A 22,084-nucleotide genomic window follows, 5' to 3' on the forward strand; every position below is an offset into this window, starting at 1 on the left:
ACTGTAAAGTGAATTGACTGTATATTTTGTGGACGAAACACGCCAGCCAATTGGGCACAGCAGCGTCCCACAAACAGTCGTGGATTGAAGTGACCAAAGTTTTACTGCTTTTCATTTTTTTTAAACGGATTATTACCCCCAGGGAAAAGCGATCAGCCACCAATCGACTAACAACCGGGTTCCTACTTACTGCTGGGTAAACAGAGGCGTGTGGAGTAAGGAAACTTGCCTAACGTTTCGCCCTGCTAAGTGTGTGCTGTGTGTGTGTGCTTTGCGTGTGTGCGCTAGTGTGTGTGCGCTAGTGTGTGTGTGCTAATGTGTGTGTGCGCTAGTGTGTGCGTGTGTGCTAGTGTGTGTGTGTGCTAGTGTGTGTGTGCTAATGTGTGTGTGCGCTAGTGTGTGTGTGCGCTAGTGTGTGTGTGCGCTAGTGTGTGTGCGCTAGTGTGTGTGTGCGCTAGTGTGTGTGTGCGCTAGTGTGTGTGTGCGCTAGTGTGTGTGCGCTAGTGTGTGTGTGCGCTAGTGTGTGTGTGCTAGTGTGTGTGTGCGCTAGTGTGTGTGCGCTAGTGTGTGTGTGTGCTAGTGTGTGTGTGTGCTAATGTGTGTGTGCGCTAGTGTGTGTGCGCTAGTGTGTGTGCGCTAGTGTGTGTGCGCTAGTGTGTGTGTGCGCTAGTGTGTGTGCGCTAGTGTGTGTGTGTGCTAGTGTGTGTGTGCGCTAGTGTGTGTGTGCGCTAGTGTGTGTGCGCTAGTGTGTGTGTGTGTGTGCTAGTGTGTGTGTGTGCTAGTGTGTGTGTGTGCTAGTGTGTGTGTGCACCAGTGTGTGTGCGCTAGTGTGTGTGCGCTAGTGTGTGTGTGCACTAGTGTGTGTGCGCTAGTGTGTGTGTGCACTAGTGTGTGTGTGCGCTAGTGTGTGTGTGTGCTAGTGTGTGTGTGCGCTAGTGTGTGTGCGCGCTAGTGTGTGTGTGCGCTAGTGTGTGTGTGTGCGCTAGTGTGTGTGTGTGCTAGTGTGTGTGTGCGCTAGTGTGTGTGCGCGCTAGTGTGTGTGTGCGCTAGTGTGTGTGCGCGCTAGTGTGTGTGTGTGCTAGTGTGTGTGTGTGCGAGTGTGTGTGTGTGCTAGTGTGTGTGTGTGCGTTAGTGTGTGTGTGCACTGGTGTGTGTGTGCGCTAGTGTGTGTGTGCGCTAGTGTGTGTGCGCGCTAGTGTGTGTGTGCGCTAGTGTGTGTGTGTGCGCTAGTGTGTGTGTGTGCTAGTGTGTGTGTGTGCGAGTGTGCGCCGATTGATGTTCCTCGCTCCTGCCTCTGGCTCCGTTGGCTGCTGCTCCTGCCTCGCCTGCCTGCCTGGGAGTGAATGTTTGGAGCTTTGCTCCTTATTTCGGATTCTCCAAAGGAACCAAGTTTCCTTTCATCCGCCGCCCGCCAACCAATAAAAGTGGGGGCTGGCCAGAAAAGTGCTGTGGCCTCATTGAGGTGTCAATCATGTCCCCTGGTGGGTGAAAGCATTTTTTTTTGGGGGGTGTGTGTGTGTGTGTGTGTGGGTGGGAGGGAGGGAGAGGGGGGGGGGGGGGTGAGGGGAGGAGGGGATTGGGATCAAGAGGCAGAGAGAGGGAGGGAGAGAGAGAGAGAGAGATGCATTGCATTCTCTTCCCGAGTGTAGACACGGGGATCATTCAGTGCAGAGCAGAGAGCAGTGAGCAGTGAGCAGAGCAGTGAAGGATGATGGAGTGAAATTCCCCTGATCGGAGGGAGGGAGGGAGGGAGGATCAGGAGCACATGGATCTCTAAACCCGGGACTACACACCACGTCCAAATGTTCCCCAAACACAGCCACAGTCAGATGCGCAAACACCGGTAGACAGACAGAAGATGGGGAAACTCCACTCCAAACATGGTGAGCAGTGGGGTCTGCACACCCACCCGCCCGGGCACCCCCCGATTGATTTATTTATTGATTGATTGATTGATTGATTGATCGATTGATCCATTCATTTATTCATTTATTCATTCATTTATTCGTACCTGTATTTTTTTTAATTTAAGCAATTGCAAACTTTTAATTTCTCTCTCTCTCTCTCTCTCTAATATGTGTGTGTGTGTGTAGATATATATATATATGTAATGGCAATAACGAGTCTTGTTTTTATCTTTTTATTTTATCCGTTTCCAAACCGAACAGCTGCCGTTTGTAAACCCAGAGAAAGTCCCGAAGGTGAGCTTTTTTGTTCTCTCCTTAAAAAAAATTATATATGTATATATATATATTGATATAATATAGATATATATCATTCCAATGCAAAAAAAAAGTTTTGTGTGCGTGTGATGTGCGTTGCGTCCAAACTTTTTACAAGACTTTTCCCGAGAAAGTTTTCCTGGGGGTTATTTATTACTGTTACTGGAGCTTCTGGTGGACTGACCCGACTTGGGACTGACTGTGGGTCTTCTCTTCTCTTTTTGTGGTGTGTGTGTGTTGTGTTGTGTGTGTGTGTGTGTGTTATGGTGTGTGTGTGTGTGTTGTGTGTGTGGTGTGTATGTTGTGTGTGTGGTGTGTTGTGTGCTGTGTATGTTGTGTGTGTGTATGTGGTGTGTATGTTGTGTATGTGGTGTGTATGTTGTGTGTGGTGTGTGTGTGTGTGTATGTTGTGTGTGTGGTGTGTGTGTGGTGTGTGTATGGTGTGTGTGTGTGTGTGTGGTGTGTGTGTGGTGTGTATGTTGTGTGTGTGTGTGTGTGTATGGTGTGTATGTGGTGTGTATGTTGTGTGTATGTTGTGTGTGTGGTGTGTATGTGGTGTGTATGTTGTGTGTGTGTGCAGGTGATAGTTTTGTGGTCAACGCGTGTTTGAGTCGGAAAGGTCTGGAGGACTGGATCGCCAAACAGAAGTACGACTTGGGACAGCACCAGCAAACCTCCGACACAGCAGCCCGCAGGCTCTCCACCACGGTAAGGGCTTCCCCGGCTCCCTGTTTAATCTGCTGGGAAGCCTTGGGCGAGTGACACTCGGGTGGGGATGGGTGGTGGGGGGTGGGGTGGGGGTAAAGGCTTCAGCTCTTTTGCAATCGACCCTCGGGAGCAGGAGATGAGGGGCAGAGGATGGGCAACGAGTGTGAGAGCCTTCAATCTCTCTCTCTCTCTCTCTCTCTAACCAGTCTGCAGCTCTGCAGCACTGCGCTCTTGTGTGTGTGTGTGTGTGTGTCTGTGTGTGTTTTGCACGGGGTGGGGGGGGGGGGGGGGTTGCAGGGCAGGGGGTGGGGGGGGGGTTGCAAAAGAAATAGAAATATCTGCTGAAATAGAATTGCTGGTGGGAACAGCTGATGCAGGAGCAAAATGCAAAAAAAAATGCGCACATTGCCTTTGGGGAGGGAGGGAGAGGGAGGGAGGGAGGAAATCGTCTTTATTTAAACGGGGGGGGGGGGGGGGGGGGGGCAGAGAGAGAGAGAGAGACACGCAGTTTCCATCCTGGAAGATGTGCCTCGAACCGACATCCCCCCCCACCACAACCCCCGCAGCTCACACGTCGGATGGAGAGCTTTTCTGAGCAGCTTTTTTCATTCCCAGTCGCTTTTAGTTTGGTTTTTTATTGAAACCAGCGTTTGTTTGCCCACTCCATCCCAAACTCCAGTCTGAAAGATGTTCTTAGCATCCACCCCCCAACCCCCACCCCCCACCCCCCACCACACACACACACATTCCCCACCCACCCATCACCTCCTTCTTCTCCTCCCCATATATATTTTTTTGTGTGCAATGCAGACTTCTGAAGTGGAATTGACTTGTGTTCAGGAGCCAATGTCTCTTATCTCCCTGCTTCTCTCTGGGAGGGAGGGAGGGAGGGAGAGAGAGAGGGGGTGGGGGGTGGATGAGTGTGTGATGGAGAGAGAGAGGAAGAGAGAGAGGATAAGGAGAGTTTGTTGGAAAAGTTTAAAGGGGCGCCGCTGGGTTCTAAGAATTCAGGTGATCACTGAGAAAAAATGTTTAAATGTACTCAAAGCAAAGGATGTTTTTCTTACTTCAAAGGAGCTGCAGTCTGGCAGCCTGCCTGAGAGCCTTAAGATCCATGCCTTTTCAGGGCTCTCTCCTGTGTTGTAACTTACTGAGAGTTTAGTATGATATCTGAGCTCTCCCCCCCCCCCTGAAAACTAGCATGTGGTTTATGAGTGAACATTTAGTCTCTTGTTGTCCAGAAAAGTCTTATTTAAATGTTCTGGCTTGTTCTTGTCTTTGAAGTGTGTGTGTGTGTGTGTGTATATTCCTAGTTTGTTGTCGGATGCGGGTTGATAACCGTACTAAAGTGACTATCAGATGAGTTTGGGACTCAAAAAGTGTCAGTCACTCATTATTCCTTTTGAAGTGACGGAGACACTTTCTCGCTCCTCGCCCCCCCCCAAAAAAAAATAACAAGAGGGTCAACTGGTTGCAGTGTGGGCAACGAGGCGTGTCGAAAGATAAAGGTTTGAAGTCCAGCGGTTTGTTGCACTTAAATCCTTTGCAAAGAGAAATAAACACATCTCGGATCGTTGACACACAATCCAACGTTCTTAACAGGCAGGTTGTTGTTTCAAATGAAATCCCACCACTGTGTTTTGCCTGTATGGTTTTGTCCCCTTAAAGCGGAAAGCTCCACCCCCCCCCCCCCCCCCCCCACCACCCCTTCTCTCTCATGTCTGTAAGAACCTAGGAAAGGGTTTAAATAACTTTTTATATATATATATGTACACACACTGGGTAAACGTGTGCTTCAGTATTGTGACATTGTAGCCTGCTTCATTGTGGCAAAAGTTTTCAAAACAACACCCTCACCCCACACACATACATATACACGTACATACAGGCACATCCATATACATACACACAGACACTAATAATCCCATCATGTTAGATGCCTTAACTGTTCCCCCTTTTTTTGATAGATTTTACAGATTACAAATTGAGTGGGATTTTACCCAGGATGATAATAATTAGGTGATGATAAAAGCTGGCGACTCCAAGCGGGGTTTTGAATACAGTCTAAAAGCTGGCTGTAATAAGGCCGCTTGGAATTCGCTCTAATCCTCCATCTGGTTCCCTTCTTGATGAATGAATGGATTAGAGCAGACGGATCCACACGTGGTGCCAAGACTTTCTTGGCTGCTGCGCTTTTCTTACCGCTGGGAGAACTCTCTCTCTTTTTTCGCTTTTTTAAAACTTCCCCCTGCCAAGAGAGAGAGAGAGAGAGAGAGAAAGAAAACCATCAGCTTGAAGCTGGATCCTTATGAATGAAAGCGACTGTATCTCCCTACCTCCACGAGGTTCCCGCAGAGTGTTGGATGAAAAGTAACAGAAGTCATCTAACTCTTTGCAGGGAACCAGAGAGAGAGTCTGCAAACTTGCTTTTTTATACACACACAGTTAGTGAAAGAATCTACCACCCTAGGGGACTTGAATGTAATGCATGTTATGGACTGTTGTTTAAAAGTATTTTTACTTTTTTTCAATCGTATCACACAATATATCAAACGCAAGGATTATTATTATAATTGTCAGACAATCACACATTGTTCTCATGAAAGGCATACAGCACTGCACAGTGCAGTCAGTGTAAGTGTTGGGTTGTGCTTGGGATTCAGCATTGCTGAATGGCAAGGCAGTTACTCGTAGCAGGTTGTAGTGCAATGACTGGCAGTGTAGTAGCTGTTATTAACATTGAGCAGGATGTGTTGATTTTGGCTGCCTTGAGTCTACGTTTGGTGGGCAAATTATCATTCAATCCATCTGCCCTAGAATGGGATGCATGTATTTTGTGTTTGATCTGCTTGACTCTCAGTTGGAGAACCATTTGGATGTCATTCCATTTCGCTCTCACTGCCTTCAACGTGAACTGTGACATCAAACGGTGCAGTCCAAAACAAATTCCACACAAAAAATTAAACGCCAATCTTGATAGGAACAGATTGTTGCATACTGAATCATTTTATTTGTTCGTCTTGACTCCTGAGCCAGATTTATGTAACTGTGTTGTGCTGTCAGCCTCAGTAAAGGAATTAAGCTCACATTAAAGCTGGTAATTATTTAATGCTGTAGGCTCCATCAGAACATAAGGGGTTGTCAGTGTGGAATAGGCCATACTTAACACAGTTCGAGCAATACACAGGACACTTGTTTACAAGCCTCTGACAATCAGGGAGCTTTTTCAATGATTGAATAGAATCAATCAGAGCTAGAAATGAGTGGCCATGCAACGGGGCAACAATAATTTTTCCCCCAAAGAAGATTTGACAGTGAATGTGGTTTTCACACCAGCTGGAGTTTATTATTGCCAGCCTGCAGGACTAACACTGGATGGTTGCCTCTTTCCAGGTGGTCCTGCCTGCTTCCCTCAGCAGAATTTACAATTGCTGCAACATTGCTAATATCGTACAGTACTGGACATTTGACATTGGGGTGGGCCAAAGACTTTTTAATGCTAATATTCAGCAAAGCTTTAAGTACATTTTGTAGATTGCCACTGATTCCTTATATATTGACGTGGTCTGGTGTTATAATTGTACAGGCTTAGCAGGGTATGTGCTTGGGATAAAAAAGCATGCGTTGGATATTAATGCTGCAGTGTTGTCATAGCGAGGAGTTCTCATGGAGACTGAGTTCCTTGAATAGCTGGTTCACTGCAAAACATGTTCTCAAAATCTGCAACTACTTTCCAAGCTGAGTTTAATAAGTCGCAAAAGGCACATTATTTGTGGACTTTTCCGATGAGTTTATTTTAGTTTGGACTTTCTTTCAATACCTCTTCCGAACGTTAAGCTTTCCAGGAACCAATAATGCTGTTGGGTTATTAGAATGAAACTTGCTACAAACCCGATGAATGTTTTACAAGCTGTTTTGATCAATTCTAAATGAAATGTGAAGGCAGAGTAACGTAGTTTTACAAAAGAAATGTGTTTATCAATGTAGAGACACAGGACATGTGATGGTCAGAATTTAAAAGATTTGTTCTGTATTACATAAAGGGTTAGACAGGAGAACTATAGCACCTGTTTTTATAGATAATCAAAATTGAACCGTAAAAATGGGTTAATGTTAGCCAAACCTCCATCCAGTCTAGAGAGTCCTTTTGGATCTACAGTATTTCCACTGTTCCAAATCGTTTACTCTATAAGAAAATTACTTTGAATAAAATCTCAGAGTTTAATTCACGCATTGGACTTTAAATATTTTTATTTTAAATCTATGGTATTCTCTACTAAGCTTTACTCTGTTCTAAGTGCAGTGAATACGCTTTAGCCAATGCAAGTCCTGAGATACATGCAAGTGTAACTGGAATGTCATTATAAACCCTATGTATTATATAAAGATCTTTCAAAGTTATTTCGTTTTTGCTAAATATTCAGTGCAGTGGGTTTGAGTCATATCACTGAAGGGGTCTAATCGACCTGCAGTGGATGGAGGACATTGACAAATTCTTCAAAATAATTTTAATAATCATTACATTTGGTTAAAGTACCTTTCACATCAGGAGGACATCCCAAGTACTTCAAAGGATATACTGTAAAGTGCAGTGACTGTATGTGTTTTGTGGGCAAACAGTGCAAAACCTGGTGAAAGCGAAAAGTGAATGGGATTTTTTGTGTTACACAACTTGTATTTATGATGAATATGTTGCCCTTTATGTCTTCCTCTGTTTGGAGAGGAGTGAAAATACAACACCATGATTCACTGGGCTCTAAGTGACTGAGAGAGATAACATTATTATAAACCTTTATTTTGTTACTTACTGGATATATTTAATACGTCCTTGATAAATGTAAGAAGGGACTTGGTTTTAATTGTGTTTACCTAAGTTATGGGGTTTTACTCACCAAGTGATCAAAACTGCAGCTCGCCTTTGAAAGGGCACATTTTCTTTCCTTGTAGAAATCCATTAACCAACCTTGCTGAAAGGTCAAGAGGATTAGTCAGATTGAGTTTGCATTTGCTATAGTGTCTAGTGGCAGAGCCAACACTGCGTAACATGCATCTGAAGGGAGGCAACATTTTTACAGAGTTCTGCAACATTTGAAAGAGAACGTGAATAGAGACTGCAAGATTGTGATATAATCTTTTTGACATAGGCTTGTAGCAAATGCCACTCGACAGCAATTTTACATGAATAAAGGCAAACATGCGGATCTTACTTGGGGTTGTTCCCTGCTGCTTTAGCAGAGTGTGTAATTACACCTAGTGCAGATTGTGTTTTGTACATGTGATGAATTGTAAAATGCATCAGGAACTGGATGTTTCAAAGCTTGATTATTGTTTAATGGAGGTCACAACAGCATTTAAGAAAAAAGTCAGGAATGTTTTTTATAACATTACTTAAATCTTAACATTTATGTTTATTTCAGCATGATAGCTTGAAAATATGTTTTCAAGTACAATTTGAGAATGATCTAGTTTATTGCATTGTATAACGTTTTATAATGCCCAATATACAGACTTTATGGACACAACTGCTTCCCATTTTACATGTCTCGTTGTGATTGCTTGCTATAAGCCAAGGTTAGGTGTTGCAGAAGCAAATGTCAAGGCAGATAACTTGTAAAAGCACCACTGAGTGTTGGTTGAGGCTTCACAGTAGCAACTGCACTTAACCATGGTAAGTGTGTTATTAAGCACTTTAGAAAAATGCTTGATCACTGTCAGAAATTGAAGGTGAGTTGATAGTGGGGAATTGAAGAATTATTTGCTTTATAACCTCAAACCCATTTATGCTGCACATACAGTAACCATGTGGAGGTTACACAATATTACCTGAACACAGGGTGTTACTGAATAAATTGTTAAATGCTCAAAAGCCAATCCATTCATTAAAATTCTTACAATTTGCGTAAGTCCTTGGCTAAAATGTATTGAGAATTAAGTGCATTTTTAATTGTTTTAATGAATCCTGGGATCTGTGAATATAAATAGCAAAAATTGTTTCCATTTTTTGCTTTACTGGCTTTCTGATCAATCAGGATTCTCATTTTCATCCCATTTTTGCTCATTTAAAACATGATCAACCATTGAGGTGTAAGGGAACATGGGAATTTTGAAGTGGGAAAGTAAGCATTCGAATCAATAATTATTTCTGAAAAGTGATATTGCCATCTTGTGCTCTTCCAGACTGATAAAGTGAGATGTTTGATACAAATTTCGGCAAACTTAATTTTCATTACAAATACAACATGTACGTCTATTTCATATCTTACCATAAGTAAATCTCTGCTTGCCACAAAGCTAAACGGTTGCCGACTTTTGGTTTTCTTTCTGTTTCAATTTGTTGAGTTAGATTTTGAGACACTTAGCATGTAACTGTTAATTTCCCTGCTCAACATCCCAGCAGAAGCCACAAATACACAGTCACTGCACTTCACAGTAAATCCTTGAGACGTTTTGACAAGGTGATAACTTAAGGAGTTATATCAAATGCAATTATTATTACTCATAGATTTAATTTCTTCCAAATCTTCAAATAAGTAGCACATTTTGACAGGAAGATATTTCATGAATGAATCCATTTGCCCTTACTGATGGTAGAACATTTCTTTGAATAGTTCAAAATCATTGCTGCGTGCAAGAGTGACAGCTAAAGCTCTGTAGCTCTTAGTTACATGTGGAGAAAAATGAATGTGACGTTATTTCTTGTTGAGTTCCTAGTAGAAAAGAACATTTGCCATTATCAATACATTCACAAGCAAAAAAAATGTGCTGCCAAGGACAAAACAGCAATTCAGAGCTTGCACCAGTGACATGCAGTCAGTGGTTCCTCAGTCTGAGCCACGAGAGCTTCATTGTATAAAACTGCACCACAGATAAATGGTTGACATGAAAAAGTACTCCTCGGACCTTTTGAGCTTGGCAGTGGTTTTGGACCATTAAAATAAGCCTATGCAAAGCTTTCCACTGACATCGAGAGCAAATGGGGTTTACATTTATTACAAGGCATGTCATTACAGTGTGTTTAGTTTGAGCTTATCAGTGGAAAATTAAACATTCTATGACCATAATAATTTTCAAAGGATTTAAAAGATTATATTACGTGGACCGTTAAACAACACTGGAATTAATCTAAATATTACAATATAATAATAATGTGGTTACTCAATCCATGACTGTTTGTGGGACACTGCTGTGCACAATTGGTTGCCGCATTTTGCCAAAAAACAGGCACTGAACTTTACTGTACATTCTGTGAAGCGGTTTGAGAAGTCTCGGTGGCATGATAAGGTGCTATATCAAATGCAAGGATTATTATTATTACTACTATCACAAACCTAGTGTGTCTCCGGATGTTCTTGCCTCCAATTTGGAAAATAATGTCTGATAACAATCCCAACACAAGGTGGTTGGCTATGTTATGTCATGTCACAGATTACTGGCCTTGAAGACAGAACTAAAAAAGACTAATATCCAGCTCAGATTGAATGCATCACAAAGCTTTGCTGAAGTGCCCATTCGGGAATTATGAATACCTTTATAACTGACCTAGGAGGAGAAGAAGCTTTTATTTAGAAAAATGTCAAGAATCATTCTAGGGTGGAAGTTCATTACAGAGAACATTGGCAGAGCAGCATCTTTTGATATTTCAAACCTGGTTGGCTGCACATTATGACTAGTGAGTTTCGCCCATAAAATATGCAGTCAATTCACTTTACAGTATATTCTGTGAAGAGCTTTGAGATGACTCAAAGACGTGGTAAGGCTCTATATCAAATCCAAGGATTATTATTACATTATTAGTGTATCTGGGCTATTGGTGTCTCTGCAGAGATAATATTGCTAGTTATACCTTTACCAGTTTTATGGATAGCATTGGTACCTCAAACAGCCATAATTAATTGAAAGATTTTTAAATAGCACTCGGATTTTCAGTCATGGAAGAGTTGCTAAGCACTCTTAAGTCTTACATTAATTTCTTTTGTATGAGCTGCAGTTCACTGAATGTAGCAGGGGTGAGGCCAACTTTTAAATATCAAAAAATTAATCATACTGCCAGCTGTTCAATGATGTTAAAAATGAACTTGTGTTTAGTGCTGGTTGGCAGAGCTTGCACATGCACTTAGAGCAGATCTTGGGAATGAATGCGGTTTGCCTGCCCCTCCCTCGTTACTGTGTACAGGCACCCTATTGCCTGTAATATAACTGTCACATTACATCCTGCTTCTCTCGCTACTTGGAAGATTTAGTTTTTTTTGTGCGTGTGAAAAAGCGCTGCTTAATCAGGCGTGCAGAAATTATCTGTCTTTAGAATCTGAAGGTCTTTGGTGTCTCACAGATTCACCAAAGAATCACTGATGTCAAATTTCCTGCTAAAAGTAGCTTGGGACCAGATTCCCCCTCCCCTTTGTTCTATTAATGTGTCCAATGTTGGGTTTCAGTGAAGCTACGAACCAAGGTCAAAAGGTTCTGACTTTATGGTTTAAGTTACATAGTTTTTTTTGGTAATGTTTCAGCAGAACCTTGAAGTCTGTTACTATTGGTGGCTCGGGGCTCTCAGTTGTATTGGGATATCCGTTGGAGTCACCAGAGGAAACTAACTTTCAGCTATGGTGCTGGCTCACTGGATAAGATCAGAACTGATAGCAAAAGAGAAAATCTGTACTGTACCAAAAAAAGGTTTTAAGTTTACTTTTGTTTTATCCAACTAAATGTATTTCACACATTTCTTAATGTATTTATTTAATTGAAAATCCTAAATCATTTTTCAAGTTACTAATAATGCTTTATTCCTACTTGGCCCCTTTGAAGAGACGTGTTTATATTAAGGAAATAATAAGTTTCACTTGCATTTAATGATTATCACGTTGGAACATCACAAAATACTTCAGAATGAGTTACTTTGAAGTGTAGTGACTTGTTATGTAGTCAAACACAGCAGCTAATCTCACCAGAAATGCCCAACACACATCAAGAATACAAATGATTGATTTGCCTTCGGTGAGTTTGGCTGATGACTTCAGCATTAATATGCATTACTTCAAACTGTTCATTACTTTAATCCGGATCAAAGCTGATGTATGTAGCAGTGGGTGCACAATCTTTTTGTGTGGGCCGTACTTCAAAAGTATTAAACTTGTACTGAGTTATACGGTACACACTCTTTTGATCTACGAGATAGCAATGTTATTTTAAGAGTACCTTATGATTTTGTTTGGAGAGACTATGGACATTCTGATACGGTTGCGCTTTATTACTAACTTTCTAGATATACCCACAGCATTGTCAAATCCACTGTGGCCAGTTTTAAACATGTGCATGTGTACAGTACTAAAGAAAGACTCCATAATGATTTGGAGCTAGGTTTAGTTTTACTCATAATTTTCAGCAATGTTTTTCGCTATATCTTCATGATCCACCAATTCAGATGCCTATGGAAGGTCATTCTGTTTGTTTGTTTTGACCACACCCTACAATTTTAAGTAACGCAAAAGTTAAATTAGTTTGCTTGGCCACAAGGTGCGCAGGGAACTACAAATCCAGATCGCATATTAGTAACATTCAAGAAAGGGTTTAATATATTATTGAGATACAAATATCCTTAGATACTTTTCCTCAAAAGAAGCAAGAAGAAAGTTTTATTTAGATCTGATTTAAACAGGGTTTCATGAATTCTAAGGAAGTGCTTTTCTTAGTGTTTCTAAATTAATAGTTTCAAGAATTCAATGTGTTGCCTCAGTTTTTTATTGTCTCTTTCCTGTAAACGTGTGGGAAAGAGGATTGCAGTTTTAGTGAATGACCCGATACAATCAATTATTATTGTAGTTTGTCAACGTTCCTCATTGTTTTCTAAATATCCCTGGCTATCGTTTTCAAAAAGAATTTTGTCGTTCAAAATAAAACAAACTTTGTTTAATTTTTGTGCGATTTATCTACGTCTTTTTTCCTGAGAGTACATGTAAAATGAGAGAAAGCTGCAGAATGTTCCCATTGGCCTTGCCTGTGTACTGTATGTAGCAGCTGGTACTTGTAGAAATTCCAAACAGTATTGCATTAAAAAAAACTCTGTGAGCCCACGAAAGCCATTCTTCAGTGTTTGCCAGTTTAAAAAGACCTGTGAATTCCTCAGTCAAGTGGCCTATTTTGTTGAGCTTGCTGTTGACTGCCTAAATAGCTGAACCACAAGAATTCAATGTGTTGCCTCAGTTGAAGAGAAGAAAGGATGTAGTTCTTGTGTGGCTGAGTTGTGCATTTTACAGGGACGCACACGTTCTTTGCGGACTACTGGGTGTGGAATTTGCATTTAGCCTTTTTGGTTCAATGAAGGACTAAATTCACTCTTCAGTAATGATGGGCTTTCGCTTCTTCATTCAAGGTTGTGAAGCAAAAAGCGCAAAAGAAAACAACCGAATCAGTCCATTTGACTAATTTGCTTAGGGTGGTGTACTGAGGTAAACGGAACTAGAATAAATTGGAAAATTAAAATGTTGCATTTCAGCTGTAGTTTTGCACAAATTCAGTCTGTTGCAAAGAAACGCCATGTGTCACTGGCACAAGCTCAGAACGAGGGACAAATTAAATACTTCCTGAAGAGCGGAAAGCGTATTTATATGACAGCACCATCTTTTGAAGTGGTTATCCACGGTGTCTGATATAGATAGTGGATGTCGTATCCTGTGGTTTATCATGTAATTTTAGAAAAAGTCAGGTATCAAATTTCAGGAGCTTTCCAGTCTTGTAATCAGGAGCATTAAACAGTAATAAGTGTGGTTATCTATCATTGAGTAAAGGTAACGCCATCATTTGTGAAGTTATCAATAAAGACAGTAGGAAATGAGAGTCGAACAAAGCTTTACAACAGTTCAAATCCCAGGTGTTGCAATAGTGTTCACCAGAAACAACAAACAAAAGAAGGGCTAAACTGAATTCTTTGCTCATGCTTCCTCGGGGTAGAAGCCATTGTTCAGAGTCTTTATACTCCCAAGATGTTTGGTACTTGGCTGACCCCCTTATATTATAAAATTTTGAAAAAAGCCGACCGAACTAGTGTAAACTTTTGAGCAATGTGCCTGGACTTTGTAATAGAAAATACAGACTTGAAAGTGATTGCAGCTTCTGCAAAAAAAAATTGTCAGTTTTGAAATAATGCCCTTTAATGCAGTCTCTGACATTAAGCTCTGAGGTTGCAACAATTTACAAATGTGAGATGGAAAACCTGCAGCATCCTGTCATGCTTGCTGCCACCAGATTTACTTCTGCACAATATTTGATTCTTGTCTGTAGTTGGCTATTGTTTTGTTTGGAGTGCCAACCTATTTCCTTTTAATGTTATTAAAAAGATGTACCTTTTAGGAACAAGCGTAGACCCAAGATTTGACCATCCATTACCTTGCGCAGTGAACTTAATTCCTTGTATAAGTATATTGTTGAGATACAAGCAGTTAAGAAATCTGGTTGAGTGTTCAGAAAGAGCGTTGGATAGATGATGCTGATTATGCGGTATTTTCACCAAATACATTTTTTGTGTTTAATGTAATCTGCTCTTATATAGCATAGGGATGGGTGGGGGGTGACGGGACTTTTTTTTAAAAGAAACTCTTTCTCCTGAAGTACTCATACATTTGGAAGGCAGACTTCCACAAACCTTTGGAATTTGGAACAATTTGGAAGCCAGACTTGCGAAACCTTGGGCAAGTTTCCTTACTCCACACGCTTAATAATAATCCCTCCAAAACCAAAAACAATAATAAATTGGTCATTGGCTGCCGCACTCGCCCACAAATATACAGTCAATTCGCTTTACAGTGTGTTCTGTGAAGCGCTTTGGGACGTCCTCCCGACGTGAAAAGCGCTATATCAAATGCAAGGATTATTATTATTATTAAATGCAAGGAGCCAGTCAGTAGCTCATCCAAGTGTTCTTTCTTTCTGCGTGAGCCTAGACAAAGATTGCTGGCAGGATATTCAACCACAGAGGACACCGCTTTTGCTTAGTCGGGTGTCCACATGTGGAAACCCATTGTCATGATTTTAAGAGTATCCAAACCAGACTGAGACTTCCACATATGTCTGCCATCTACGCTTGGAAATTTCCTGTGTCTGGAATGGAATGTTCACTCCCTCCCTGGAGGATGAATCCTGCTTGTCTAAATAATTTCGAACAGTATTGTATTGACAGTATAATTCCGAGGTTGTCAAGAGCCAAGGCTTACGGATTCCACCCGAATGTGTGCTGGGATATTGATAAACAGTTTAACTAGCTAAGACCACATAGCTAGCCATTATGAATATTACGTGGCAAACTTCCCGCTACTTGTCCAACTAGGATCACTGGACCCATTTGGCTTGCAAGGTTGAATCGCAGATACCATACCTGTTCTGATCCTAACCCACCATCTATCTATATAATTATTTTCTAGCAAGGGTCAGTGGAGTGGGAAACACGGCTCCCCCTACTCTCCAATTATAGTGCTCCTGTCATTGCCTTGGCTGATAGCTGCATGCAGATTAGGATTGGCACATATAGGATTTCTCTCCACTGAATGGCTCAGTGCTAATGTGCATCTCCCCACCGAATCATCAGTAGAAGTTAGCAATGTCATTGATAGCAGTAACAAACTCTCAAAGACATGGGATTTCCTGAAAAAAATTCTATCTGCAATTTACATCACCAAAATGAAAATAAAAAGGACCCTGATTTCTTTAATCGATTTCAGTATATCCTATAAAGTGACAAATCACATTTATTTCTATTCCTGCAATTCAAGTAGAAATTCTGGGGCATGTGGGATTCAAAGTGTACGGGTCTGAGTGTAATTTGCTTCATTTGTTTGTTGCTTGTGACATCCAAAAGAAGCACTTCAGCTGCACTTTAATGGCTCCTAAGGATTTTTCCAGTAATTAGACCATTAGGGTACTGAGGCCACGTCTTGTTAGTACTGAACACTTGATAACTGAATTTCAATTTTTTTTCACTAAGTCCGCTAATGCACAGTCCCATGGCTAGACTCATTAAGAAGTTTTACTAGACGCTTAGATTTCCATTTAATTTGTAGATCTATCCTCTGTGGGAACAGTTATATGGTTTTATTGTTTTTCATTTTTGTAAAGTGACACTAGGTTGAGGAATGTTGAAGGGGGAGCAATACATGTTAACCCTTTCTCTTTATTGACTGTTTTCATGTGTAGAATTCCCATGTGTTAAAGGCAATGTCAGCATAAGGTTGTATATGGACATGTTTGGAGCATTCCATGGATGTTTTACCTCTGATCTAACAAAAGTCGAGCATCAAATTCTTGACTTCTGTTTCCTATAGAGTATTATTTTTCAACTGTAATATGCAGTTGTAAAGGATACCGATTTATTGAAAAAATGAATCTGTCTTTGTAAATGCAGATAGTTTTATTTTTAAATAAATGATTTAACTTTTCTTGTCATTTTTCAAAAATGATAAAAGTTGATCATTTAAGTTACGCTAGCTATGAAGGACTGGACATAACCTAAAAAGGAATTGATTGAAAATAACTTAGTTATTTTTATAATTTATGTAAGTTATTTATAATACATAAGTTTGTTTTAATTTATGGAGCAATGGTATTCCATTTTAAACTTCCCTCTTGAGAATATCGAAGGAGTTCACAAGATAATGCCATAAAAGGACAATTTGAATTAGTGTCAGAAAATAAAAATTGTTCAAAATGTTGCAGTGAAAAAAATTAGTTAAGGTTTTTTTTATGACTGTACTTTGCATACAAACTAGTTGATTTACAATTGCATTTTTGTGGTCATTACAACTGTGGCGTGAAGCATATTTGCCTGTTGGAACTGGAACTTCAAAAATAATTATTCAAGCATGGTGTCATTGGAAACGTGGGGCTGGAGAACCCAAGTAGCCAATATGTCAAAATCCAGCCAGTTAAACTGAAATCTCATACCACCTGGTGAAAGAGTATACCAATCCCACCCTCTTTTTATGTGAGGTTACTGATGAAGAAAGATGCCTCTTCCTTTAAATGGTAAGGAATCATGCAAGTGTATGACTGTAAAAGCCAGGCACTAATTCACTTTGAATAGTTCAGTCTGAAGAGGCAGGAGTGGGTCCTTGTATTGATCTCCATTAAGTTCATCATGACTGCACTCCTTTCTTTGATGTTTTTGCAAATGGGTGGTTTAATTAACCCTATACACTCAGCGTGGAAGAGATTGCCACACCAACATTCCATTGGAGTTCAACTCAATGGCGATAACAGTGTCTTTAAAAAAAAGTCAATTTCAACATGAGGTCAACCAAACGTACAATAACATCTCATTAAAATACAATCTCTTGTTCCTAATCTCTCTTTGTAATGTACACTTTGTCTGGATCTATCTGAAACTCAATCTAAGACAGGAGATGGGTTTAAATGTTAATAAATGAACCTTCTGTGAGAACCAATTTGTAGGATTCCATGAGTTTGTAAAGATGAGGGTAGACAGCATTGTTTATAGTAATGCAATATACAGTAATATCTCACCTTACACATCTGGAATAAGAATCACTCCAGTTTTTAGAAGAAAACCCTCATAGAATTTTTAACAACTATAAAAAACTGTGTGGTTTGCACTTTTTATGCTGGGTGGTTGAGTAGCAAAAGATCACTCATATCAGTGAATAATTCTCAGCCCTTGTTTAGTGGGTCATAAAAACCTACACGAAGGTGGAAATATGTTCCTTTCTGGAGTTTCTTGCAAAACATCTTTTGTCATCAATTGAGACAGGCGGAAAAAAAAACCCATCATGCTTAAAAGTTCCTAGTTCCAGATAGTAGCAGTTAGTTGGTTAGTTATTGAGTGTACATATCCCCTTATTACATACCCCTCTTGTCTATGTCTGGGTTGAGATGCTAACCCAGTAGGTATCCTAAAGTGTACATCAAGAGTGCTACTGAAATTGAACCAGCCAAATCTGTGCAGCTTACCAGTAAGAGACACTGTTGTTTTTGTAACAGACACCGGGAAACTTCTTATTTCTTGTCCAGCCTCGAGCACTTTTCCCGTCAGGCATTGTCTTGCGTGATTACCTGGAGGAGCCAAGTGGGACATATTCCATCCTCCAGTGGCATTTTTAAGTCCCATTGATTATTCAGGTAGGCAGGTCAGTTGTCAGCATTGCCCTGGAGCAACGCAGACCTGCAAATGTTGGATTATCAAGCCTTCCACATAAAGCAACATGAAGCCACTCGATTCCCTTTTGCCCGGCTTGTCACCATGCAGTCAATTCAAACCCAGCGAGACCGCCTTCCAAGGAGGATTGTACTCTTGATTTGATTATATTTTTGGGTGGTTATTGCTTGTTGATGGGTTATCTGTTATTCCAAAATATTGTTTCGTAGAGAAATAAGACTGTAGTAAATAATGCTGTTCAAATATCGCAATTCATCAATGCAATCTAAATCTTTCGGCTAGGCTTGCGTTATTTCTATGTAGTCCTTTCAAATATTTAATTTTAAATGTTAAATTGTTATTTGACCAATGAGAGAAATGTCATGATTCACCATATCACCATTTGTTCACACTCATTAATTGCATCCAGTGATGCGCTATCTCACTTTGCAAGTGTATTGATGTGCGACATGAATTAACCCCAATGGGACATATAGGGAGCAAAGAGATATTGGAAATGATTTAGAGTGACAAGTTTCCTAATTTCCGGATACTCAGTGTTATTCAGAATCTCATGTTGTAGGGTGCAGAACTAAAACTTTCCAATGTTTCTTTTATAAGTCTGGAAGTGATGAAGCATCGCTTGCTAAATTATACAGTAGTAGGAAACCTTATTCATTTTTGCCTGTTGCTTCTGAATCACAGTAGTTGACATGTAACAAATACATGTTAGCTCCACAACTTACACATCAATACACGTGCAAAGTGAGACAGTACATCTTTGGGTGCAATTAATGAATGTGAAGAAACAAGGTCCATGGGTGCAGGTGAATTATGAAATATTGCTCAGTGGTTAACTAAAAATTTAGACAGTAACTATCTTGGTGTAAGCTGCAGCCATGGTATCCATCCAGAGATTTGAAATCTTTTGGTACTGAAACCCCAACAGGTAAATTATCCTTTCAGTGATTTACTTGCTGAACTTACTGACTTTGGGGTAATTGTGTTGAAATCCCTACATGTGTTGCCAGTTAAAATATGTCTGTGTACTTTTAAAATCTGTCTGGCGTGGAGCTCACCCTGGCTGTACAGTGTGTACTAACTTGGTGCACTATTGCACTTTTATCTTTTTTAATGTTAACCATTCCTCCCTCTGAAATGTTTCAGTATCTTTTGCTTCCTTTCCAGGCAGATGAAAGGTCGCTCTTCCCTATAATTGATCGTTGCTGTCTCCTGACCTGCATAAGATACCTAATTAAAGGTATTAAAAGCAGCGGATACTGTAGCTGGCCCACTTGAAACTTACATGCAACAATTGTCTTCAGAAGGGAGGAAGCTATTAATGCTTCTAGTCTTATGTGTTTCTATTTACCTTGAATTAGAATACTTATAAATCCATACAATCCGAAAAAGAAAGGGAAGTGGCTTTCAGCCATTCGATAAACTCAGACTAATGTAAAATCACTTCTAAAGCCTAGAATTCCTTTCATCAATTTTGCATGTGCACTGAACTTGTGTTCTTGGATGAAAATCTGTAAATTTGTTCCTGGGACTGCGTGGAATCAACAGACAAATGTTTATCAAATCTGTTGAGCACTTAATGGCATTCATTAAACTAATACAGTGCAAACAGCAGTGACTCTGGGCTTTGATCAGTGAAGCCGCTTTTCCAGTAGGCTTTGGAGCCAAGACGTTTCCCTTTCATCATCTGGGCTTTGCTGGAGCTGACACGTTGATTAGAAACACAGATGGTGGAAAAAAAAGTGCTGGTTGGGGGGTAGGGTGTATTTCAAGCGGGAAAGTCAGCCACGACAATTGGCACATGGTAGGGAGTCGGAGCTGGGAAAAGAACAAGCCAGCCTCTGGTGTTCATTGTGTTTTGAAAACTGCGGACCCTTTATCTTTCTTTCTCAGTGTTGAATCTGCAACTGAACGTGGCGTTCAGGATTAGCCACATTCTCACAGCAATTAAATAGTTCAGGTCCTTTAATCCTTCCTGAGGAATTTAAAGGATTTCTTTCATTAGACAATTAGTAGATCCCTAAAGCTGCAGGTTTGTGAGCTGAGGGATTGGAAGCATTGTACCTGCAGTGTCTGAACAACTGGTCTCAAGTGTTTGGGGAAAGCAAGTAGCGAGTCCATTCATTGCTCCTGGGGTTCACAAATCCAAGCGACACTCTCACAAGGTACAATGTTCTTGTTGATGTACGTATATATGTAGTAAAACAGTCCCAATTAATATCATTTTACATTCTCCCAACGTGAAAGGCCTCTATATAAATGTGAATTTGTATTGATTTTTAATCTTTACAAAGGTGGGTATTATTTTGATGTAAAATGTATTGCTTTTTCACGTTCTGTTCCCAAAACTTGGAGGAAGTTTACAGAAAATCGCACTGCCCCATTACGTGACCGACAACATACTTTTGAGAATGGAACCAGTCAGAGCAGTTGGTGTGAATAGCTCAGGAGTGTCACAGTATTTGTATAAATGCATCCTCATCCCCCACCCCGCCTACCCCCCACCACCCCATTCTGTCTTCTCTTTATTGAGAGGCTAGGGCATCAAGTGGCTGTGTTTAGCACAGGATGCCTAGGCCTGATTGTTCCAGCAATGGTACACACTAATCTCAAACCACAGAGGAGATGAAAGATCTCCATTGTGTAAAATCAGTGACACCAACTGCACTGCAACAGTTATCTTACTCGCATTAGGTCACAAGATTAGCTTGGATAAAGAAGGCCTTTCGGCACAACTGATCTCATCCTTCCAGACTAACCCTACCATCTTTCCATCGCGGCATCAACCTGTTTTTTTTAAAAATAGTGTCCTGGCTTCTTGCCACAGTTAGACTCTGTCTAGATACCAGTCCAGGGGCATCAGAACATAATAATAATAATCCTTGCATTTGATATAGTGCTTTTCACGTCTTCTCGACATCTCAAAGCGCTTCACAGAATAGACTGTAAAGTGAATTGACTGTATATTTGTGGGTGAAACACGGCAGCCAATTGCGCACAGCAGTGTCCTACAAACAGTCATGGATTGAAATGACCTATTTATTATATGTATTCATAATGCTAGATAATCGTGCAGGGCAGGGACTCACTGCTGCAAGTTGTTACACTGTACTCCTGAGTTCTTATGAGCTTGAAGTTGGTATGAAATGTACTGCAGTAGTTGTGTAAGTTGCACTCCCGATTGTATCGTTATAAAACCAGCTCAAGTATTGATCCTTCTCCCGCCTGTTCTGGTGACAAGGTGACAATGCTACAGTATTTGTGTGCCATGTTCAGAGCATCAGCAAGGAGTTGTGTGACAGGGAAGTACAACTCCTTTTCTTTATCTAGATCAACATATTATGAAGTTTAATCTACAATTTTTGTTCAAAAAGACGAATGACGCAGCTAATGGATTCTTATTCCTTTGAAAGCCCATTTCATAACCCTGACTGTTTTATCTTTTAAAAATAATTTTTTATGTAGTCATTTTTATGTAGTTGTGCAGTAATTTTCATGTTGTGCCCCTGGCCTCACATCAGTCAGTTTTACTACAAATAATAAATTCTTGCTTGGACGTGATGGGTGGTGACGTGTCTGGAATCTACTAACAATCTGTCACATGATATTGCGATCCACAATGGTGCAGCGTTGCAACGAAACTACAATAAGATTGTCTTTCACATGTGTGTCAGTCCCTTTTCTTATTTACAACAAGTCCAGAAGATGCTTTAGCTCTGCGCTTTGTTATAAAAGTGGGTGTGTTGGCATGTGTACAGATATCCTGGAACTGGTGTGGCGGAGATCTTTTGAGGTTGCAGTGTATAATGTGCATCATTAAAACTAAAACACTCTGAGGAAAGGGGCTGCTACATTACATTTGTCCGGGCAGCAGCTTCTACAAAAATATTTGCTTGTTTGTTCTTTTTGACAAGAAAGACATTTTTTTATAAAGATATCACATGTTTGGGTTGGACATTTCTCAGTAACGCACTTTCCTTTCTCTCACATCATAAAGCTG

At 40.5% G+C, this 22,084-nt stretch overlaps 1 protein-coding gene across 3 annotated transcripts in view; it reads left to right on the plus strand.

The window, feature by feature from the left end:
* Window positions 1–1,592: 1,592 nt before the first annotated feature.
* Window positions 1,593–22,084, plus strand: part of nkd1 (NKD inhibitor of WNT signaling pathway 1) — a 52,693-nt gene continuing 32,201 nt past the window's right edge. For all 3 annotated transcript variants that reach the window (XM_042340320.1, XM_042340323.1, XM_042340322.1), the window contains exons 1-3: window positions 1,593–1,883; window positions 2,169–2,201; window positions 2,803–2,930. In XM_042340320.1, the coding sequence (XP_042196254.1) occupies window positions 1,859–1,883; window positions 2,169–2,201; window positions 2,803–2,930 (186 nt within the window). In that variant the 5' untranslated portion in view covers window positions 1,593–1,858. The remainder of the gene's footprint in view (window positions 1,884–2,168; window positions 2,202–2,802; window positions 2,931–22,084) is intronic.

This window comes from Callorhinchus milii, unplaced genomic scaffold (assembly GCF_018977255.1).
Source record: "Callorhinchus milii isolate IMCB2004 unplaced genomic scaffold, IMCB_Cmil_1.0 Scaffold14, whole genome shotgun sequence".
Classification (NCBI taxonomy): Eukaryota; Metazoa; Chordata; class Chondrichthyes; order Chimaeriformes; family Callorhinchidae; genus Callorhinchus; species Callorhinchus milii.